This window comes from Schistocerca gregaria, chromosome 1 (genome assembly GCF_023897955.1).
Source record: "Schistocerca gregaria isolate iqSchGreg1 chromosome 1, iqSchGreg1.2, whole genome shotgun sequence".
Lineage (NCBI taxonomy): Eukaryota > Metazoa > Arthropoda > Insecta > Orthoptera > Acrididae > Schistocerca > Schistocerca gregaria.
In genome coordinates this window covers 718869000-718894691 of record NC_064920.1, presented here as the reverse complement: position 1 = coordinate 718894691, position 25692 = coordinate 718869000, and the positions used below count along the sequence as shown (strand labels likewise).

At 38.5% G+C, this 25692-nt stretch overlaps 1 protein-coding gene across 1 annotated transcript in view; it reads right to left on the bottom strand.

Moving 5' to 3' along the window:
• Positions 1-13831, bottom strand: part of LOC126266613 (zygotic DNA replication licensing factor mcm3) — a 110103-nt gene extending 96272 nt beyond the window's left edge. The window contains exons 1-2 of the mRNA XM_049970958.1: positions 13621-13831; positions 13246-13358 (exon numbers count right to left, since the gene is read on the bottom strand). Of these exons, the coding sequence (XP_049826915.1) occupies positions 13246-13358; positions 13621-13698 (191 nt within the window). The 5' untranslated portion in view covers positions 13699-13831. The remainder of the gene's footprint in view (positions 1-13245; positions 13359-13620) is intronic.
• Between the last annotated feature and the right edge of the window lie 11861 nt (positions 13832-25692).

Below are 25692 nucleotides of genomic sequence, written 5' to 3'. Positions count from 1 at the left end.
CCCTCTGCCATGTACTTCACAGTGGTTTGTTAAGTCTAGATATAGATTATGATGATGATCTTCGTGTGACTCACCTAAACTACTCTAGTACATTTCCAGCCTACACACCTGCAGCCTCCCTCTGAGCTGTTCCAAAACCTCATGCTTCCCCTCCACAGTCCACCTGCTGAACCCACAATGTGGGTACACTGTGTGTGTGTGTGTGTGTGTGTGTGTGTGTGTGTGTGTGTGTGTGTACATACAATCTGAGCTAGCTCATCAAAGGACTTCTTCCAAAAGCTAGCAAAACTTTCATTGTGCTTTGTTTGGGCCTACTGACGACTCAACGTTTCTACTATTCAGCCAGTGGTGTCCTTTACTCCTAAAACACTTTCAGCTGGAACTTTCCTACTGCATTTGTAAATGGCCACCACAAACAATATACATTTGTCTGCCACAGTTTCTTGTCATGCAGATAAAATTAATCCTCAGTTCTTGAAGTTAAGTGATCAGATAATTAGTAAGAATAGAACATAAAAAGTGTATTCTTATCTTTTCTTTGTATTTACATAGATTCTCACTTTCTCGTTTTATATCAGATTGGAAGATATTGCAGTTATTTAGATAATCATTCACCTGAAACTTTACTACTACTAATAACAAAAACCATTGAGTAAATGTAAAACATTCAGCCATTTGTTTAGTTTACATAGTAATCTTATTGCTCATTTTTTCTCACTTTGTTTCACTGTACAAGAAGGTAATGGATTAAGGCAAGAGTTCAAAAAATGGGCAGGGCAATATACAGTAAGACACACTTCCAAGAGTCGTTCTTTACTGTTCTCGTTGTTGACTCCAAGTGAGATTATTACCAAGTTTGCAATGCTTCTGTCCACACTTTGGGTATCGAAATGTTACATCAGTAAACATAATATAACAAACTACTATTGACATGTTAAGTTTTAGAATTACTTTAGTACTGGAGAATTTATGCTAACGAGTTCAGTTCATCCATCCACACACACAGATGGGCTGATGCAACCCTAAAGGCACAAATTATATGGGATTACAAGTTCTGTAAGCAATAGAGTGTGGTTCAGTCCCTACCTACAGCAGGATAAAACTTGAGGGAAGCAAAGGATTCCACCTCCCGAGGTTGGTGATCACCTGGAAAACGCAGCAATTCAGAAGCAGCAACCATAACAGCTCATGTGACTGACACTGAGCAATGCTATCCTTTTCTAAACAGTAGCGGTTTTGATGTGTCCTGCCTCCTGTCACATTCCAAACAAAAAATAATATCAATGTGTACCACACGCCTCTCTCTCAGGCTATGAATGATCTGAACTCTCCTGCACAGTCTTATCTTGCCCTTGCTCTTTTCCATGGATTACTCCTTGTTCAACTTTTAAACATTTGCCACTCAATGAGGCGTCATGTTACAAACTCTGAACTCACAGAAAGTCTCCTTGGTGTTAATTTGTACATTCGTCACACAAATTCCTATAGGAACACAGTTACTGGAATTTCTGTTTTTGGTAGTCATTTCGTTCTGGTCATTGCTGATATAGTACTTTTGCATCATCATTGTTCTCTGGGGACAGGCAGTCCTTATGTCAAAGTTTTGGCATTAGGAGCTTACAGGTCTGCCAACAAGTCAGTGAAGGTTAACTCATCTTGACAGTGATATGCCTTAATAGTACGTCTTCCTTCACCATAACTGCTGTTAAGGAACTGTGCCTATGCCATTTTCTTTTCCTGTCTAGTATGGGGTCTGCTTTTTTTTTTTTTTTTAGGATTTGGCGAAGGTTGTTTTGAATACAGTGCAGTCCTCTCCCTAATTTCCAGAGTGTTTCTATGTGATATTGTTGTTACAAATATTGTGCTTTATGAAGTTTTCATTAACTTTGTTTCTTCTGTGGTTTAAAATCTATGTTAAGTCAAAATCGGTGGTGTGTTTAAAAGCTAATTGTTAGGTATTGTTTTGTATCCATTACAACACTTTACATAATTTCCTGATGATGTCGGTTTAAGAGTGTTGTTAGAAAATATTTACTTTTATAGTTTTTACTCACTTTATATTCAACAAACTTTGATCAGGTCAGTCTACGTCTGTCTGCTGCCTGGAAGTTAGTTGCAAAACGCACCAAAAGATAAGTTTTTACTGATTATTACTTTATTACAGTTTAACTGGGTTCTTTTTACTTCACTATAGGAGTAGAGCAACGTGTGACAAAGTGGATATTGCTGTACCTTAACTGGTACAGGAAAAACATGTCAGGACCGTAGGCTCGTGTTTCATGAGTGAGTGTAGTGGGGAAGCTAAAATAGTGGTAGATTGAACTCTCCTATGGAGTTTCAGATATGTTGTCTAGATAAGAAATTTATGAAACAGGGAAGAAAGATCTGTGCCCTCTAGGAAGAATTAGAAAAACAAGATAGACAAGCTTATTGTATGCCTTTAAGATGTAAAGAAATTCTAAAGTGATAGATGTTCTGTGCCTCTCTGAACAACACTTAACCACATTGATGGAGAAGTTAAATATCAGGCATACACACTTGCATCATTTTCATGTAGTTTTTACATAAAAAAGAAAGTAGTCACAAACATGTAAAAGTTGAACACAAAAATATGGAAACAAATAGTTTTTGTGTTGATCAGAACGTAGAAGCATATGCTTGTGAGTTGTTACTGCAGAATACTTCTCTGATAATTTTATCAGTCTATAGATACCCTTCGGAAACTTTTAGCTACTTATGAAAAATCTAGAAGCGTTAGTTAGCTACCTGTCAGACACAAAGAAACAGTTATTAGTTTGTGGAGATATCTATGTAGATTTTTTAAATGACACAGAGAGAAAAACTTAACTAGAATTATTATTTGGACATTTCAATTTAACTTCAGTAGTAACTTTTCCAACTTGTGTGAAGGAAAATAGTAGATCACTGATTGATAACTTTTTTATAGGTGGTGCTCAGGGTAAAACATTTAATACACTACGTGATCAAAAGTATCTGGACACCCCCAAAAACATACTTTTTCATATTAGGTGCATTGTGCTGCCACCTACTGCCAGGTACTCCATATGAGCAACCTCGGTAGTCATGAGACATCGTGAGAGAGCAGAATGGGGTGCTCCACGGAACTCACGGACTTCGAAAAAGGTCAAGTGACTGGGTGTCACTTGTGTCATATGTCTGAACATGAGATTTTCACACTCCTCAGCATCCCTAGATCCACTGTTTCCAATGTGATAGTGAAGTGGAAAGGTGAAGGGACTAGTACAGCACAAAAGCCTACAGGCCGACCTCATCCGTTGACTGACAGACTGTCGACAGTAGAAGAGGGTCGTAATGTTTAATCGGCAGACATCTTTCCAGACCATCACACAGGAATTTCAAACTGCATCAGGATCCACTGCAAACACTACGACAGTTAGGCAGGAGGTGAGAAAACTTTGATTTCGTGGTTGAGCAGTTGCTCATAAGCCATAAATCATGTCGGTAAATGCCAAACACCGCCTCTCTTGGTGTAAGGAGAGTAAATATTGGATGACTTAACATTGGAAAAACATTGTGTGGAGTGACAAATCACAGTACATGATGTGGCAGTCCAATGGCAGGGTGTGGGTATGGCAAATGCATGGTGAACATCATCTGCAAGCGTGAATAGGGCCAACAGTAAAATTCAGAGGTGGTGGTGGTATAGTGTGGTGGTGTTTTTTTATAGAGGGGCCTTGCACCCCTTTTTGTTTTACGTGTCACTATCACAGCACATGACGTTTTAATCACTTTCTTGCTTCCCACTGTTACAGAGCAATTCAGGAATGATAACTATCTTACAACATGATCAAGCACCTGTTCATAATGCACGGCCTGTGGCGGAGGGGTTACACGACAATAACAGCCCTGTAATGGACTGGCCTGCACAGAGTCCTGACCTGAATCTTATAGAACACTTTAGGGACGTTTTGGAACGCTGACTTTGTGCTAAGCCTCACTGACCGACATCAATACCTCTCCTCAGTGCAGCACTCCGTGAAGAATGGGCTGCCATTCCCCAAGAAACCTTCCAACACCTGATTGAACGTATGCCTGCGTTAGTGGAAGCTGTTATGAAGGATGAGCCAACACCATGCTGAATTCCAGCATTACCGATGGAGGGCGCCACGAACTTGCGAGTCATTTGCAGCCAAGTGTCCGGATACTTTTGACCACATAGTGTATGTACCCAATTGCTAATGGACTACCTAATTATGATGCATACTTAAAGGCAACAAAGAGTATGGCGCCTTACAACTCTGAGGCAGGTTCATACAGAGCAGGGACACTTCTTAATAACAGGATACAGTGTTTAAAGAGTAAGCTAAAAGGAGTGGTGTGGGATGAGATATATGTAGTAAGTGATGCTAGTCGATTCAATTTATTCCATAGTAAATTCATGTCAATACTTGAAAGTTGCTTTCCTAGAACATTATCGCGAAGAGGAAGGACATTCACATAAAGGCCACAGTATGTCAAGATGTGACACTGTTTGAATACTACAAAAAATATTGCAGTATTTTAAGGAAAATCATTAAATATCCAGAAGCATGTCCCGACAGAAATAAATAATGCATACAATTAGATTAAAAGTATACGGGCCCTGTCAAATGGGAGACAGCGCAGCCAGTCAGTGTACAACAGGGACGGCCACGGGGTGCCAAACTGCACGTGTGTACAGATGTGCTGCACGCATGCCGTCCACGGCTCGGTCCACCTCGCCACTACTCAGATTTCCTCTATCTTTCGCGCCACTGCTCGGCACAGCACGACATTAGACTAGCCGGGCGATGCGACATCTTTTCATCCAGCAAAGGGTGCGTTAATTGATTTGTAGTGGCAGCCATGTATATTCGTAGGAAGTTTATAAGTACTGTACAGTGGTTGTTGCAATGGAACACACACACACACACAAAGAGGTGGGGTAGTGACAACGCCAAGAGCCTTCAGAGCTGAATGGGAATTGGAATATTTTTTCAAAGATGAAAATTCTCAATGTCTATTACGCAGTCGCATACTCGCCAGGCACCACAAATTTGCAATAGAACGGCATTATAACATCACACACGAAGAACTTAATGATTTAGTTGGGGCTGAGACATCAAACGAGTTGGCGGAATTAAGAAGACTTACTGTTATGCAGTGAGACGGACCGAACGTGAGTACCCCTTACAAATCTTTGTATTTCTGATGTTCGTATTCGTACATATTTGTCGTTAGAATTCGAATTTAGAGTTCACTCAATTTTTGTTTCCTTTTTTTTAGCCTGCAACCGAACCTGTCTTTAAGAGCAAGTTACAAAATAGCACTCAAAATTTCAAGAGCGAAAAAGCCTTTCAGTGATTGTGATTTCATCAATGAGTGTATTGTTGAGGTGGCGGAACTCTTGACACCACTGGAAGTAAACAAGTTTAGTGAAATTAGTTTTTCCAGACAGACAATAGCGGATGTCTACAGGCAGTTAATTGATAGTGCCTGCAAGTTTATTGCATTCTCGATTGCTTTGGACGAGTCAAACGACATTTCGGACACAGCACAACTAGTGATTTATGTTCGTGGAGTCGACATAAATTTGCAAGTGACGGAAGAACTGTTAGATTTAGTACCAATGAAAGACACGAGGGGTACTGACTTACTAAAAGCAGTTGAAGAGGCAGTTGAAGCCATTGACCTGAACTGGAAAATGTTAGTTTCAGTCACCAAAGACGGAGCGCCAGCAATTCGAGGACTCAAAATAGGCTTGTAGCATTGTTGCGTGAAAAACTAGGACGATTGACGTAAGATTTGTACGGAATCATTGTTTTGTACACCAAGGAGATCTTTGTGCTAAATATGCAAATTTGGAGCACGTGATGAAGTTGGTAGTCACCATAGTAAATTTTTTGAAGTCGCATGGCTTAATACACCGTCAGTTTCAACAGTTTCTCATGAAACTGAACGAAGAGTACGGAGATGTTATTTACCACTGGGAAATATGCTGGTCAAGTCGAGGGTCATGCCTCGAGAGATTTTTTAATTTAAGACTCACTACTGTTGAGCTCCTGAAGGAAAAAAGAAAGGCAGAGTCAAAATTAGAAGATACAAAATGGATTGCAGACCTCGCCTTTTCAGTTGATCTGACTGCACACTCTAAACGCTCTCAATAAGACTTTGCAAGGTGAGAAGGAGCTTATTTCTGATCTGGTGAAAAAAGTGGTTGCATCTAATAAGAAACTCGCATTGTGGAAGGAACAACTCATGACAAAGAATATCGCCCATTTCCCTACGCTCTCTAAAGTCAGAGAAAACGCAACTTCTGACAAATTCATTTCTGTGTTGGAGGAACTACAGGCACAATTTTGTGAACATTTTCAGGACACTGCCAGTCTGACATCTGTTCTTGAACTATTTTCTAGACCCTTTGCCGATTCAGTTGAAAGTGCCCCAGTGCATCTGCAAATGGAATTGACCGATCTGCATTGTAATTCCCGTTTAAAGGACAATTTTTTTTTACGAAGGTTTTCCTCGGGAAGAGTTTTCCCATCTCCACAATGAGGCTGCAAAACTTTTATCAATGTTTGGATCGACATACATGTGCGAAAGGTTTTTTCGATTATGAACTGAGTGCCGAAAATATGAGAAACTGTCTACATTTATCCGTGTGCCGTCAGTTGGTGCCGGATATTAACTTTATTATGTCTACAGCGAACCAAAAACATATTAGAACAAATAAGCCCTTGGTCACAAATATTATGTCAAAATTGACCAGGATTCGACGCTACAATGAGCATCGTCTTCAGAATTAGACTAACTGTTCAAAAACATTAGGTATATAATACATTAATAAAATTAATGTTTGTACTGACTGGAAAAAGATGCAGTACTTACAAGTCACATATTAAAAAAGATCTAAGCCGGAAAGGCGACGTCGTAAATAGTTCTGAGATGGCGAAATGCTAAAGGCTGCTCGAACTGTGAAGAAGGGTCTTGTTACAACCCTTGTTCACAGTACGAGCAGCCCTTAGTGGCTCAGCATCTCACAAGAGCCATTTGAACCTAAACTGATGAACACAGTTGGACACAAGCAGAGGTATACAATTCATTATTGTAATATCCAGCAGTGCCTCAGCTTAGGAATGGAGCTAGGTAGAATCACCCAAGCTATCTCTTTCAATCTGATCCCTTGTTGAAGGTATGTATTGAATTAAATACCAAAACTAGGGCAGGTGCAACTAGCGTTTCCAAAAAGATTTTTATAAATTAATGAATAATTCTATCTTCGGTAAAACCATGCCGAATATAAGAAATGAACATAATATCTTAATTACAACCGAATGGTATTGGTGTTGAGGAGTAACAAATTGCATCGCCAGGGCAAATTTTAATTCCAATGAGAGCTTTGTTGCTGTATGGAGATGTCTAATGTTTCATAGAGTTTATGAAACCTATCTATTTGGGCATCTCCACCTGAACCATGGACCTTGCCGTTGGTGGGGAGGCTTGCGTGCCTCAATGATACATATAGCGGCTGCAACCACAACAGAGGGGGGTATCTGTTGAGAGGCTAGACAAACGTGTGGTTCCTCTAAAGGGGCAGCAGCCTTTTCAGTAGTTGCAGGAGCAACAGTCTAGATGACAAGACTAACATGGCCTTGTAACACTAAACAAAACGGCCTTACTGTGCTGGTACTGCAAACGGCTGAAAGCAAGGGGAAACTATGGCCGTAATTTTCTCCCGAGGGCATGCAGCTTTACTGTATGGTTAATGATGATGGTGTCCTCTTTGGTAAAATATTCCAGAGGTAAAATAGTCCCCCATCCAGATCTCCGTGCGGGGACTACTCAGGAGGACATTGTTATCAGAAGAACGAAAACTGGCGTTCTAGGGGTCTGAGTGCGGAATGTCAGATCCCATAATCGGGCAGGTAAGTTAGAAAATTCAAAAAGGGAAATGGATAAGTTAAAGTTACATATAGTGGGAATTAGTGAAGTTCGTTGGCAGGAGGAACAAGACTTCTGGTCAGGTGAATACAAGGTTGTTATAAACAAAATCAAATAGGGGTAATGCCAGAGTAGGTTTAATAATGAATTTAAAAAAAAGGAATGCGGGTAAGCTACTACAAACAGCATAGTGAACGCATTATTGTGGCCAAGATAGACGCAAAGCCCCCGTCTACTACAGTAGTACAAGTTTATATGCCAACTAGCTCCGCAGATGACGAAGAGATTGATGAAATGTATGATGAGATAAAAGAAATTATTCAGATAGTGAAGAGAGATGAAAATTTAATAGTCATGGGTGACTGGAATTCAATAGTAGGAAAAGGAAGAGAAGGAAATGTAGTAGGTGAATATGGAATGGGGGTAAGGAAAGAAAGAGGAAGCTGCCTGGTAGAATTTTGCACATAGCATAACTTAATCATAGCTAATACTTGGTTCAAGAATCATAAAAGAAGGTTGCATACATGGAATAGGCCTGGAGATGCTGAAAGGTTTCAGATAGATTACATAATGGTAAGACAGAGATTTAGGGACCAGGTTTTAAATTGTAAGACATTTCCAGGGGCAGATGTGGAATGACCACAATCTACTGGTTATGAACCGTGATTAAAAAGAAAGAAACTGCAAAAAGGTGGGACCTGGATAAACTGAAAGAACCAGAGGTTGTAGAGAGCTTCAGGCAGAGCATTAGGAAACGACTGACAAGAATGGGGGAAAGAAACACAGTAGAAAAAGAATGGGTAGCTTTGAGAGATGAAATAGTGAAGGTAGCAGAGGATATGTAGGTAAAAAGACGAGGGCTAATAGAAATCCTTAGGTAACAGAAGAGATACTCAATTTAATAGATGAAATGAGAATATACAAAAATGCAGTACATGAAGCAGGCAAAAAGGAATACAAATGTCTCAAAAATGAGATCGACAGGAAGTGCAAAAAGGCTAAGCAGGGATGGCTAGAGGACAAATGTAAGGATGTAGAAGCTTATCTCATGAGGGGTAAGATAGATACTGCCTACGGGCAAATTAAAGAGACCTTTGGAGAACAAAGAACCACTTGTATGAATATCAAGAGCTCAGATGGAAGCACAGTTCTAAGCAAAGAAGGGAAAGCAGAAGGGTGGAAGGAGCATATAGAGTGTCTATACAAGGGCGAAGTACTTGAGGACAATATTATGGAAATGGAAGAGGATTTAGATGAAGATGAAATGGGAGATACGCTACTGCGTGAAAAGTTTGACAAAACACCTAAAGACCTAAGTCGAAACAAGGCCCCGGGAGTAGACAACATTCCATTAGAACTACTGATAGCCTTGAGATTGCCAGCCCTGACAAAACTCTACCATCTGGTGAGCAAGATAAATGAGACAAGCGAAATGACCTCAGGCTTCAAGAAGAATATAATAATTCCAATCCCAAAGAAAGCAGGGGTTGACAGATGGGAAAAGTGGGAACCGGATGCACAGCTGGCTCCTTACACTTTAACAACGGGTATGAGGAATTACCATATATTAAAAACAACACTTCTGCCTTCTTTCAGAACACACATTATTTTTGTGTAGCTCCTGAATTTCATGTTGCACACCTCTTTTCCAAACACAACTTACTAGAATAGTGGCAACCAAACAGAGATAAACACGTCAGTTCCTTGACCTATTCCTTCTCGACATAAATAATAAAAGTTATTTCAGCTGATTTTGAGATGGTTACATTTTTATTGTACCATATTAAGATATTCACAGAGACAGAATACTCAAACGATTACTAATCACACACACTGGAATAGAGCTATATGCAAAGGAAGGGGTATTTCTTATTATTATTTCTGAATGACAGATGTTATGGCATTATCTAAGAGGAGTGAATAATTAAGGAGATTGCCATATTTTGATATTTGATTACATTTGAAGACAAGGACATGAATACAACACAATGGAAGAAATTATACAGATGACACTGCAGTCAAAAATAGAAAGATCATATGAACAGTCTAATATGTACTAAACTGAGGATTAGCATTTTCTTCTGCAGACCCTTTCAGTTGCACTGGGTCTGCTCATTCTGCAGTAAATTAGGGGACACACACATCTGTTTTTTAATTTCTAACTGGCCAAGCTTTGTGCCCTCTCCCTCTATGTGTAGGACATTTACATCTATTGCATTGTCCAGCAAAGAATTAATCTGGCTATTTTAATCTCCAGTTTCTATAATGTTCTTTGGGCCTAATAGAGATTGTCCAACCATTCTATTTTATATAGTTGCATTAACACATTGCAAATACTGTAAATTCCATTCTTCATTATCACAGATTGTTTATCCCTTGTACTGAAGAAACCTGTATTTAATGTATATGGAACACAGAATTACATATATCCAGAAACTGCTTACCCTAAACATCGTATTTAACTGTTGGATCTCTATCAACTTCCTTAAGATAATAATGTACAAGGCAAAGTCTTGTGGCAATACAATCAAATTCCACTCTTTGCTCGGCTGCAGGTCACCCATTTTTTTAACGGCGTTGTCAATTTTTATTTAAATAGTTTTTTTAATTATACTATCTCTGAAAACATTAGCATTCACAATGACAGAGGTGGTGCTGAATGTACTTTGTGCCTGTTTCCAATGTGTGTGGGCTGCTGCCAGTTTCTCTGATGGGCTTAATCACACACATTTTGTTCTACCTACTGGTGTTCTAGAGTACACATCGTCAGTCGATGTAATACTTTATGTACTCACATTGTATTTAGTACATGCTATGTGCTCTGAGTAATTATGCTATAGACCTGAATTATCAAACAGAAGCCATCTCATGCCATCAACTTCCAACAATAACTGAACTAGAGAAGCCATGATAATGACTACAACAAACACACAAAAATTGCAAACGATTTCAGGAGGTAACTGGCAGCAGAACACCATTGAGGAGGAGCACAAAGCTTGTATTTTTGCCAGTATGTGGTTCAGTGACAGGGAAGATTAGCTGGCCCCTAATATAATATCAAGTCAGTCTTCATTCTTATTACAAAACTATGCCCACTCATAAGGCTTGTGAAACATAACATAGGCCTTATAACAAAGCATTTTCAAAATTCCATATACATGTGGATGTTACTACGAGGGCAGCAACCGTACAGTTACCCCCACCCCCTTCTTAGAAAAGATGGATGTGTCTCCTTTCAGGCAACACTTCATAGGTACACTTCATAGGTAATGTCAGTTGACATGTGTTAATCACTCAAGTATGAGGAGACAATACGCAGGACACAGCGTCAACAGAAAAGAATACTGACGAACAAAAAAAATTATTTAAAAGGACTTTAAAAGATTATTTTTTGGAGTTATTGCAATGAAAGACAACACCTCAAACTGTGGCATACTCAAACTGTGGCATACTCAAACTGTGGCATACTCAAACTGTGGCATACTCAAACTGTGGCATACTCAAACTGTGGCATACTCAAACTGTGGCATACTCAAACTGTGGCATACTCAAACTGTGGCATACTCAAACTGTGGCATACTCAAACTGTGGCATACTCAAACTGTTCTCTACCAATGAGAATATCAACAAGATTGAAACTTACCGCAAAGACGACACATTAAGTTGTAGAGAGGCAAAATTAAGCTTCCAGCACAGCTTTTATCAGCAGAAGAGGAACACACACCATTCAGCCATGCCAGCAAGCACAACTCACACACACCTGAGTGCCAGCTCCAGCAGCTCAGGTCAGAAGGGATGGAAGCAGTTGTCTGGAATGGGAAAGGATAGCAGTGTATGGGTGAGGAAAGAGAGGAGTGCTGTCTGGCAGAGTGCTCAGAGACTAGAATGGCAACATGTGCAGTGTCAGGAGGTTGTGGAACAGGGGGGTGGGGAAACCATACTGAAAAAAAAGAAGAGTTGGGAAAGATAGGTGGGTGCATTGGCAAAGGGTGAGAGATGTGAATGGGGAGCAGGTAAGGTGGGGGGGGGGGGGGGGGGGGAGTGGATACTGTTTGGTGGATGGTATGAGGAGTGTATATAACAACAGGTTCACAAAATAAGTAAACTAAATTATATATGTATCACTAAATGTATCATAGCACTCACTGTGCATACAATAAATGAGATGTACACTGCTTGCTTTTTGCAACGGTCATGAGTACAGCCTCTTTCACGTAAAAGAAGTCATAAAAGGCAAAATTTTAGACCTATCTGCCTCCTGTTATAATCATATTTCCACTAAATCCATTAACAACTCATCCTCCAGCAAAAGAATAAGCTGACATTAGAAATGGATTCAGCCCGTACAACATATTGGTTACAAGACATTAACTTATTTAGAAATGAACGAGTCTTGTCACCACAGTTCGGCATTTTTAGATGTACACAACTATCACAAGAGTAGAAAACTTAGTCGATTAAAATTTTGCCATGAACATTCTAAAAGCTACCACAAAGCTAATCTTTACTGCAAGACCTGCTTCTGCATCTTAGTTCTGGTTGTCACGAAACGGTGTCCAGGTGGCTTGCTGGTAACCACATGTCAAGCCTACTACTTCTTGACAATTCTGTCTGAAAATTATAACTTTATGTACAAACCACTGAAATATCAATAATTTCCTGATTACTGTTCTTCGGAGGAGAAAATATTTGTAACAGATGCAGCAGTCCAATAAAATCATTTAGAGCTCAGTTGATTCAAAATTTACAGCTCATTTGTGCTCCAACACACCGTAAAGAAAATTTTCTGATGAAAAATAGGATCATTGAATCAGCTGATAAGTTCTCATGATTAGTATAGTTGACAACTGGATGGGAAGGAACATACAAAGAATGAAACAAACGAGAAAATACGAATTTGAATGCTTATCGTAAAGGAAACAGTTTTCAAAACTGTGACTCCAAAGTGTCTGAGAAGAAAAGGTTACAAGCATGTGTTACTAGTTCCAACATACAGCAGCCTGATATTTTCATTGTGACAACCATTTAAAAGACAAAGATGCTCAACAACCAACGCATATTCCGAGTTACTAAACGAAACAGAAAAACAGACTGGATTGCAAAACAATAACTTTACTTCCATAAAGTGGAGAAAATGAACGACTGCAGAAGTTATGAAGTTTTCATGCTACGAGCAGCCTTGATCGGTACCTCATTGATCAGTTAAAAGTATCAGCAATGGGCTAAATCGGATAGTAGCATTAACAAAACAAAAATCAAGTTAAGTTTTGTTCTACTTAGAATTACACTTATATTAAACAATACCTTGCTGCCCTCAACGGATTCTTCCTCCGCAAATCATTTATATTAACAACCAGCCGTCTCCGTTTATCAGCGACCATATCCTTAACTAATTTTGAATAACGTCCTTGGTCTTCCTACAACAAATACCAATAACATTAACAACCAAGTGAACAGAACACATACACATTGCCATGTTTGTAAAACCTTTTTTTGCTAAGGCTACAGCAGGAAAAATTTAAAAACTTTTCATTTTCCCAGCAGTGTTCTTGGCTATTGTGCCTCCTACTACAATTATACATTAAAGGGCATGTAGGCAATATATTTATTAATGTTATTCAACCTAATCATTACTGAGAAATGGTAACACACTTAAACACGATTAAGTAACAAATTTACCTCGTCGTCGAGAAAGTCTAGGTATTCTCTCTGATAACCTCTCAGTCTTTGATCAACATCCGCCTCTTCCATTGCCATTTTGAGTTAAAAAACGATATTTATCAACAGTACTGACTGAAATGACTACAAATCACCGTGTTTGATTACGAGGCACCACACATATGCAACACCCAAATTGCGCGGGAAAATGTTACCGCCATCTAGCGCTCTCAGTTATTCAATTGTTACTGCCAACATGTAAAAAGGAAATTATCATCTTCCAAATTTAAAATATCTTCATAACCACATAAATACTTCCTGAGGGTAAATTATATGAGAAGAAGAAAGGTTATAAGTTATCAAGTCGATGCGATAGGTTAAGACCGAGTCACATTACTTCACGGAATGGAACGGACCGCCAAGCGGAGTCGAGGCCTGGAGCTGGCGCAACGTAGAAAGGTGGCACGGCAAAACGCCAATTCATATTGGCCGTCTCATCAAGGGTTATTCAGACTCATCCAATTTGCATGGGGCTCCCAGAGCCGAATTTCGTAAAACGATTTCCCCATAAGGTATCTGGGTGGTCATTCTGGAAATCCGCTTCTAGTTCCCGGTTTTCCATTTTAGCAACCGATTTTCGCTACTATGTAAACGCAACCAGTTTTGAAACGTGATTGGGCTGTCGTGTTGCGTCTCGTTTTAAAAATTTCAGGTTAATAAGGACCGAGAGGTTTTTTGTACACCGAAGGAAAGGCAGAAATATTACAATGAAGCTGTTTTGAAGAGTAATAGTGAATGCGCTACTTAAATCAAAAAGTGTATCATCTGTTTTCCAGGCGCCATTTTTAACTGGGCTAGGTTACCTGCTTCTGAAACGACAGCGAAAAACGGTTTCCGAAATTTGCTGTTCGTCTTTCGGAAGATGTGTTGCATGTAAATGAGACCACTGTCCCGAGTACAAGACGGCACCGAGTGTAAATTGCGAGTACGTTCCCAGAATAAGTGCATCAGAAATAATAAAAAGTGCTTGACGTTTAACAAATTTGACGTTAAACGTGATCAAGTGTATAATGCGTGTTTTATTATCAAAAATGTTTCTGTAAGAAGAAACAGGGCGGCACAGATTTGCGAAAATGAAACCGCACATGGAGCAAGCACATCGTTGTACGAACTGCCAGAGCAGACATCTGAACTCTGCTACTGCAAGAGGCGTGCCGTAAACGGCATAAAGTGCATAATCTGCAAAACTATGAATTATTTTACACGTATAAACGTAAATCAAAGACGAAAACAATGGTGTTGCAAATGGTGTAATGTATATGTCCTTGGCAAAACAATAGCGAAAGACTGCAAAGATGAGATCATTGCCTTGCTGTTATAAGAGATTAATGCTTTAAAATATAAATATGACAATCTCAAAAAACAAAACTGTAAATGCGATAATAAAGGAAACAGTAAATTGTTATTAGATACCGATGCTAAGACATTGGGCAACAAATGTGATGGGGTGTGTGAAAAAATGCAGGAAAACCGCTAAAAACGATATTGTATGTGTGAAATGTGAGTAAAAATTTCACTTTTGATGTGGAAAGATAGACTCCTCATTGAAAGGAAACGAGAATTTTACAAAAACATGTGTACTGATATGCTAAATAGGCCAACAAATATCCCTATATCAAACAGATTTGAAGTGCTCGGTGACAATAGTGACAATGATGCTCTTTTAGGACACACTGAATTTATTCAAACATGGAGTGCTGCCAATAACTGCTCTGGGGGAACACTATTGTTTCTACACGTCAACATGAAGATACACAAATTATGTATGGTGCTGTTCCTGTTCCTAAAAGATCTGCCAACATGATTCGGATTGTAATCACCTGAGAAAGCTTGTGGTTCCTGCTGACAGTCACTTATCAGGGAAGAGGGCCGGGGGGGGGGGGGGGGGTTGTTTCTTGGGTAAGTGAAGTAGCGGAAACTGTGGAAGCAAAAGGTTTTGTCAAGCCTGGGACATCGCTGTCTCAAGTAACAAAATACATTCATTCGGAGGAAATCGGTAAGTTATTATCAGAGGATTATGTTGTACCATTTGGTGGCTCAAACGACGTGTACTGGAATGTAACATCAGTAGCCTTCCAAGAATTAAAGAAATGCTTCAGTTATCTGGGATACATAAATGAAATACAGGTGGCGTCAAAAAATGAACCACACTTTGAACTGCCATAGATAATTTATTTCCCGTTCTACAAGGTTAAATATCTGTGAGAAAGTAATGTTGTGTTTCTTCAACAGGTGGCAGCAGTGGCCAGGAAGTAACTGCAACATGGCGGACGTGCGTTTGAGCTTCGAAGCGCGGAAGCAGATAATTAAGTGGTATTGGAAGTTTGAGAATGTAGCTGCAGTTTGGAGACAGAGGATAAGTGAGTATGGGACAGAACCATCTTCAAGGTTAACAATTACATGTCTACGAGGCAAATTCGAAAGTCATGGAACAGTGTGTGATGTGCATAATGGTCGATCTGGGCGACCTCATACAGTTACAAGTGATGATTCCAGAACTTCGGTCTTGGAAGTGTTTCAGCATTCGCCTCAAAAATCTTCAAAGCAAGCGGCACCTGAGAGTAATGTAAGTGCTAGTAGTGTGCTACACATTCTGCAGAAAGGCAAGTTCTGTGTGTACATTCCAAGGCTGGTGCAACAGCTAAGTGACGACAATCCAGATCAAAGGTTAGAATTTTGTGAATGGGTTCAGAAGATGGTGAAATGTGAACCGGGATTTATGGGTAGCATAATTTGGTCGGGTGAAGCCCAATTCAAACTCAATGGAACTGTCAATAGGCACAATTGTGTCTACTGGGCTGAAGATAACCCTCACATTACAGTTGAAAAGGCCGTGAATTTGCCTGGTGTAAATGTGTGGTGTGGTTTGTATGCAAGGGGTCTGATTGGGTCTTTCCACTTTGAAGGTACTGTTACTGGAGAAACATACCTAACAATGCTTGCTGACTCCATATTCCCTGCCATTCATGCATTATACGGTAATGATGAGTTTTACTTCCAACAAGATGTCGCCCCGTTGCACTATCATACCTAACAATGCTTGCTGACTCCATATTCCCTGCCATTCATGCATTATACGGTAATGATAAGTTTTACTTCCAACAAGATGTCGCCCCGTTGCACTATCATAGGGACGTACGAGCATACCTGGATCACAATGTGCCAGGCTAGTGGATAGGATGCAGAGGACCATCGAGTTTTCTGCACACTCTCCAGACCTCACGAAGCTGGATTTCTTCTTATGGGGCACAGTAAAGGATGAGGTGTACAAACGTAAACCACGTCACCTGGACACACTTTGGAATGAGATTCAGGCAGTGTGCACAGAAATCTCATTGGACACTTTGGTACGATGTACGGAATCAGTGGTGATTCATACTCAGAAATGTATTGATGCTAAAGGCCACCAGTTCGAAAATTAATCACATTTGCAAAGTACATTTATTTTTCCAATTGATCTTTAAGCTTTTCATTTCCAGAAATTTAACATTGTAGAACCGGATATAAATTTTCTAAGACGCTTCAAAGTGTGTATACATGTTTTTGATGCACCCTGCATATGTCAACATTCCATGCCGATATGATTTACCACCCTAGTCAAGTGTTAACAAAGAGATCAATACTGCAAATGAACAGCATTCGAACATATGCAGTCAGTTAGCAAATGTGAATGTTCTGGACACCAATAGTTTTGACCAATGATTTCACACCACACATGGCCTTCATTTGAACGGCCTTGGGAAAATTTCATAACTCAGAAAATAGTCGAAACTATCACATGTAATTCTCTCAAGTCAGATGCTAGAGAAGTTATAAAATGATGTATCTCCTACTAAAAAAGGAGAAATAGTAATTGTTTACAACTGCAGCATATTCCTGTAGTAGTTAACACTCAAAGAAAGCCTTTTTTTTAGACTAGAGGATAGAGAAAGTTACAGAGTAGATGTTGAACCCGTAATAATAATTTAGCACATGTCAAATCTAACAGTAAGAAACCGGTCAGAAGTACAACAGGTTACATGAATAGCTTAAAAATATTTCACCAAAATATAAGAAGCCTTTTAAATAAAGAAGAGCTATTGCTTTTCTTCAAGAAACAGCTGACACCGATGAAACTGTTGCTGATGTATTCTGCCTAACTGAACATTGCGTGGAAGCTACAGAAATCAATCAAATACATTTAAATAGTTATAGGATTGTTTCTCAGTACTACAGGACCAATTTAAGACAAGGTGGGGTAAAAATTAATAGGCAAACTACTCTTAAATCACAAATCATAGATGTAGCTCAGTACTGTATTGAACAAAATTTTGAATGCTGTGGTGCTAAATTAGAACTGGAAACTCAATCCCTCATAATAAATGAAGCTTACAGGGCACCCATGGGAAGCATTAAAAAGGTCCTCTCGCAGCTAGGATTAGTTCTTACCAAACTTTATAGGAATAAGTCAGATAATAGTATATGGTGATTTTAACATTAATTTTCTTTCTAATAGTAACAGTCATAAACAACTGGAATCTTTGGTCTCTTTTTTCAACCGACTCCTGATGGTTTCACTTCCAATAAGAGTAAATGGGCACAGCAAGACCTTGATTGACTATCTGTTCCTAGACACCAAAAATTACAATGCTGTAAAAACACATTGATCACGATGCTCAACTGACAACCTTAAAACTCACCAGTAGAAAAACAGTAAATGATCATATCCAGATTAAACATATTAGAATAATAAATACAGAATCCACTAGCTTGTTTAGGAACAGTTTACACCATGTGCTAAAAAGACAGCCCTGTATATAGCACAAAGGGCTAGTAGAAAGCTAACAGTGAAACTACATTACAAAAAATATTGTAAAATATTGTAAAATTCTAACACATGTAATCAGGAAGACCAAACAAATGCAGTATGCAGAAAAAATCAGCAAGTTAGAAAAAAAGTAAAAACCATATGGAACATCATAAAAATTGAGACAAATAAGAAGTCTGAAGAAGCATGGAATCCTCAGTCCTCTAGTTGTGGTTCAGACAAGAATAATTTTCTCACTGTGGTCTAAAAAAGGGAACCATACTAAACAGTCTCCCACAGAATCCATAGAGCCACTGAATGACATGCAAGTCAGACTAAATACAGCACTCCATTTCAAAAACATAACTCCTAACGAAAATTGGAATAACTCATAAAATTATTTAAAAGCTCTGGATCTTCATGATACAATGTAATATCAAACAGTTTCTAAAATCATGTGTGGACTTAATCAGTCACATATTATGCTATTTATGTAACCAGTGAATGAAAACTGGGACATTTTGCAGACAGAAATATGCGGTAGTGGTGCACATCGCAAAAGTGGAGCAAAGAATGTACCATCCAATTATTGGCCTAACTCTTTGCTGCCAGTGTTCTCAAAGGTGTTTGAGAGAGTAGATTATGATGGGATTTATGGCTGTGTGACACAAAATGGCTCACTGATATCTACACAGTTTGACTTTCATAAGGGGTTCTCCACTGAGAGAGCTACATTTAACCTAACAGATGAAACTCTGAGTGAATTAAATCTCAGAAGGTTTCCAATGCAGAACTTTTGTGACCTTGCTAAAGCTTCAGCTGTGTAGATCATAAAACATTGCTAAATAGCTTCCATACTGTGACATATACCTTTGACATGGATAGAATCTTATCCACACAGCAGGAAACTAAGAGTTATCTTACTGAAGGTAGACTGGGGAAATGTAAAATACGGATTAACCAAGGCCTTCATCCTTGGGCCACTGTTTTCCTGATCTACAGTATTGATCTACCAGTTATTAGTTACAGAACAAAAATATTCATGTTTGTTTTGATACCAGTATTCTGATCAAGGGTCCCAACTGTGTAATGCAGGGTACAGCCCTGACAGTCATTAACTTAGGACAGAAGCTGTTCACAGCAAATAACCTAATCCTAAATTTTTCAACAAGTAACATAATACAATTTCAAACTCTAAATAAAAAACTCCAAGTTCCTGAAATGGATATAAACAACCAAAAAATTTATGAAACCACACATACAAAATTTCTAGACATCCAGACAGACAGACAGCTAAGATGGTCAGAGCAAATTGATCAGCTTGTAAAAAACTTAGCACTGTGTGTTTTGCCCTGAAAGCTGTTTTCTCACCTTGTTAACAGAGCTATATCGCTTTTGCCATATTTAGCATATTTCCAGTCTGTACTCTCCTGTGGTATTATCTTCTGGGGAAATGCTTCTGGGGCTGAAAGTCTTCAAATTACAAAAACGACCAGTGAGGTTGATATGTGCGATGTCTAACAGAACATCCTGCAGAAATCTCTTCAAGATCATCAGAATTTTTTTGCTACTACAAATCAATATATATACTTAGTGACGACGTTTGTAGCCAGCAACAAGGAATTATTCCAGAAAAACTGTGACATTCACAAGAATAACACAAGACAGTGAAACAATTTCCACCATTGTTCTGCAATTCTGACAAAAGCCCATAAAGGACTGAGTCAAGAATAAAAGTATATAACAAGCTTTCTATCAATATAAAAAAAAGAAAATGATAACATACAGGTATTCAAGAGAAAATAGAAACATTCCTCAGACAACAAAACTTATTTTAGAATGAATGAATTCCTAGAATAATAAGGCATCCTTTTGAGTAGAAATAGAGCAACAAAATCTTTATTTATGTCATGAGGAGAAAATTGGGTTCTTTTAACATAAATTTTAATGATGAAATGTAAATTCATTTGTATCATAGATTATAATATGTACTAGCATTTATTCTGCAGTATTAAGTATTAAACTGAACTTACTTATGAGATGAAGATAAATTTTTTTATTTTAATTTACATCATAATGACAAAATGTAAATTCCATTATTTATTTGTGGCACTGGGATAAAAATGTGTACTTCCATTCGTTCTGTTATTTTCAGCATTCACTTGAACTTATACCAGTAAAATGCAGGTTGTTATATTGTCTACAATCAATCGTTCATAGAAAATAAGTCATTGTATGAATATAAAACTCTCGCTTAATTTTCTATTCAAGTCACATGATCTCAACTCGAATGGCGGTCTTCAACTGTTTCTTTCGCGGGTATTGCGGTCTTTGCAAGAAGATTGTCACTTGATTTTGTACATGAAGTGTACATACACAATGCAGCCGCTTATATACGTGGATATTGGACTGCATATTTGAGCGAAAATGATATTTAGTGGACTCGAAATAGTTTGCAGGTTGCAGGGATAGCTTGTATGTTAGAGGAGGAAGACAGAAGTGCAAAACAACATATAAAAGAGTGTCGGTCCGAAAAATGTAATTATGTGGTAAACAAGGGGAATTTTCCACATTATACAAGTAGCTCGAGAAAGAGGAATCTGCATTTTATATTTCTGAAAGTCGAAGCAAAAGTTTGTTTTCGTTTTGTAAGTTAAAGCACACCCAGAACTACTGAAACGAACACAATGCTACGAGATGCCATCGGTTTTGTTTAAGATTCAGTTCAATTGCTTCTGCAGTGCAAATTTTTGTACAACAGTCCATTCCTTTCCCTTCAAGATTTATAGGTTTTCTTTACATATTGTATTTGGCTTTTAATAGTTCAAGTGTCTTATTTGTATTGGGTTAGCTAGTGAAGCCACACAAATGTTGACTACTGTTGCTTGCAAAACTGTTTCACAGACAAGCCAGAGCCAGCCGGAGTGGCCGTGCGGTTCTAGGATCTACAGTCTGGAGCCGAGCAACCGCTAGGTCGCAGGTTTGAATCCTGCCTCGGGCATGGATGTGTGTGAAGTCCTTAGGTTAGTTAGGTTTAATTTGTTCTACGTTCTAGGCGACAGATGATCTCTGAAGTTAAGTCACATAGTGCTCAGAGCCATTTTTGAACAGACAAGCCAGAAAGCTGCTTAACGGCAAATAAAGGCCAGTTCACACTGCCCACCACATCACGTCACGTCCTGTCCTGCCAAAACTTTCTACAACGTATTTCAAATGGCGTCATCCACACCAGTTGTTCTGTCCTCTCATATCACGTGACGGCATGACAAAGTTTCTCAGGAAAAAGTTATGACGGCTGACATCAACCATCCATTGTTGATCACATCCGCCCCCCCCCCCCCAAGCTCATAGCCATGAGCAGATCTCCATATTTCGTTTCACTTTGTTTTTGTTCGTTGTTTGCCATAAATAGTTTCATCTCATTATTTCTTTTGTTGTTGTTGTTGTGGTCTTCAGTCCTGAGACTGGTTTGATGCAGCTCTCCATGTTACTCTATCCTGTGCAAGTTTCTTCGATTAGATTAGATTAGATTAATACTTGTTCCATAGATCATGAATACGACACTTCGTAATGATGTGGAATGTGTCAGGTTAATGAAAGATGTCTGTACAAGATATTACATTACACAAAATATTGCATGACACTAATGCTTAAGTTAGTTTTTTTCCCTCCCTTAATTTATATCTAAAAATTCAGTCAATGAGTAGAAGGAGTTGTCATCTAGAAATTCTTTTAATTTATTTTTAAATGTTGGTTGACTATCTGTCAGGCTTTTGATGCTGTTTGGTAGGTGACCAAAGACTTTTGTGGCAACATAATTTACCCCCTTCTGTGCCAAAGTCAAATTTAACCCTGCATAGTAAAGATCATCCTTTCTCCTGGTGTTATAGTTATGCACACTGCTATTACTTTTGAACTGGGCTGGATTATTAACAACAAATTTCATAAGTGAATATATATACTGTGAGGATCCCTAGATCCTTCAATAGATGTCTGCAAGATGACCGTGGGTGGGCTCCAGCAATTATTCTGATTACTCGTTTTTGAGCAATGAATACTTTTCTACTCAAAGATGAATTACTCCAGAATATGATACCATACGAAAGCAATGAATGAAAGTAAGCATAGTAAGCTAATTTACTGAGATTCTTATCACCAAAATTTGCAATAACCCTAATAGCATACGTAGCCGAACTCAGACGTTTCAGCAGACCATCAATGTGTTGCTTCCAGTTTAACCTCTCATCAATGGACACACATAAAAATTTTGAAAATTCTACCTTAGCTACAGACTTCTGTTCAAAGTCTATATTTATTACTGACTCTACAATTTTTACAGGCTTCTGTTCAAAGTCTATATTTATTACTGGAGTTGTGCCATTTACTGTACGGAACTGTATATACTGTGTTTTATCAAACTTTAAAGAGAGTCCGTTTGCTGAGAACCACTTAATAATTTTGTGAAAAACATCATTTACAATTACATCACTTAGTTCTTGGTTTTTGGATGTTATTACTATACTTGTATGATCAGCAAAAAGAACTAACTTTGCATCTTCATCAATATGGAATGGTAAGTCATTAATGTATATCAAGAACAGTAAAGGATCTAAGACCGAACTCTGTGGGACTCTGTGCTTGATAGCCTCCCAGTTTGAGGAATCAGCTGTTGTATCTCCCAGTACCTACTGTAGCCTACATCCTTCTGAATCTGCTTAGTGTATTCATCTCTTGGTCTCCCTCTACGATTTTTACCCTCCATGCTGCCCTCCAGTGCCAAATTGGTGATCCCTTGATGCCTCAGAACATGTCCTACCAACCGATCCCATCTTCTAGTCAAGTTATGCCACAAATTTCTCTTCTATCCAGTCCTATTCAATACCTCCTCATTAGTTATGTGATCTACCCATTTCATCTTCAGCATTCTTCTGTAGCAATTTTCTTTTGTTAAAATCTAAAATAAGTGACAAAAGCTTAATAGAAGCAGTGAGGTAACAGCCTCAATTGTTTGACATGAGTGTACTAAATTGTTTGCCTTCTACTACATTTTAAAGTGCATTTTTGTAGATACCATTCCGGTATATAATATTTTATAATGGAAGGCCATGCAGTTTGGCTGCAAATTGCAGTGAAAAAAGTACTGTGGATAGAATCAGGTTGCTTAGTAGGCGGAATTTATTTGTACCTTGTCAGGCATTTGTGGTGTTTCATAAGGAAATGGATTGAAACTTTCAGAGAGTGCAAGTTGTTTGTTTAAATATGTATTCATGACAGCTTTATTTATTGTTAACAACCTGCCTGGATTTTGTGTGAAAGAGTTTTGCAGGCATGAGTGGTCAATATTTATGTGGTTTCACTAGCTAACACGGGTACAAATTAGGCACTTGAACTATCAAGAGCCAAATATAAGATGTTTTACAAAAATTTGACTGGAGTAGCATCTAACCTAAATATTAAACAAACCAATTTTTCCGCTATGTGATGGCAGCTCATAAAGCTGTATTTCTTCTAGTGATTCTGTATGTTGTTTGATGTAACAAAATGAAAAAAACTGATACTTTGAGTTTCTAAAACATAAAATGAAGATTCCTCTTTCTGAAGCTACTTGTGTAATGTATAAAATACCCTTCTATACTATCTAATGACATTTTTCGGAACTACACACTTTTGGTGTTATTTTGCACATCTTTCTTCCTTCTCTAATGTACATGCTGTCTCTGCAAGCTCCAAACCATTTGAGTCCAATGGATACCAGCACCAATGCGAATAAGCTACTATGTTGTGTATGTGCACTTTGCCCATAAAATCAGTTGAGAATCACTTGTGAAGTTCGCAATTTCCACGAAAGAAACAGTTGAGAATAGCCATGCGAGTTGAGATCATGAGAGTTGAATTCACTTGATGTGGCATAATGTGATGGACATTGTGAGAACCCCTTGATGTGATGCTGCCATGATATAACAGTGCCATGATGGCCTGTGTGAGTTGGCATTAGGTCTGCCATAAACACATATTTAAACAAATAACTTGCAGTGTCTGAAAGTTTCAGTCCATTTCTTTTTGAAACATTAAAGAAAATTTCACATACTAATGAATCCAATTAGACCCATAGAACTTTCTTTCACTTCAAGTTGCAGCCATATTGAAATCCACTTCACTGTAAAATATTAAATATGGTACTGGTAAGTATAAAAATCCACTTTATAAATGTAGTAGTGGGAAAATAATCTAGTACACTCATGTCATACAACTCAGACTGCTACCTCAATGTTTCAATTAATCTTTCGTGATTTATTATAAATTTTAACGAAACAAATAACGAAACGGATCAGTTAATAACAAATAACGAACATTAAATAAATGATATCAACAACGAAAACCACAACGAAATGAAATATGGACATATGTGCATGGTCATGTGTTTGGAGGAAATGAGCTTGGGATCACATGTTCAACAGCTTCCTGAGAAACTGTCACAGTGCCGTGACGTGACAATATGGGGAAACCAGTGTGAATGCTGCAATTTGAAATTCATTGTAGAATGTTTTGACAGAACAGGATGTGAAGTGGCGATTAGTGTGAATTGGTCTTAAAGCCTGATTCACTGAGTGTCACACCACGTCACTGTCACCTCAGAGTGTATTCACGCTGCATTTTTGTCAAATAACGTTAATTCGCATAAGCCCAGTTCCGAAAACTGAGGGGGATTATCAATTTACTACGAAGTTTATGTCATTCACCACCCAACGCTGGATAGGTAGCGTCAAGATAAAGTGACATTAGCACATTAAATGACTTTCATTGTGCAGTTTTAACTATGACACTAATATAAAGACTATAAAACATATTTCCATTGTAAGATCCTGACGAACGATAGCTATAACGCTGAGAGAGAAAGTACTTTCGACAGCTACAAAATTGTGATGAACCCGAACTGCAGTTTGATTTCCAGTACCCAATTACAGCCCATGCAGATTATCCCGCACCTACCCTGTATGAGATAAAAACCAGAATAAGTGTCCAGGTGGAGATGGAATACTGGCTTTCTGAAAGAATACACCGACTGATACAGGCAATATGGACCTAAGGAGAACTACCAGCAGAATGGAAAACAGCTCTGATTTATCCAATACATAAGAAGGGCGACAAACTGAAATGTGACAACTATCGAGAAATCGCCCTGCTTAACGTCTGCTATAAGATCCTGTCGAATTGCCTCATACACAGAATTCAGCCAGGGGCAGAAT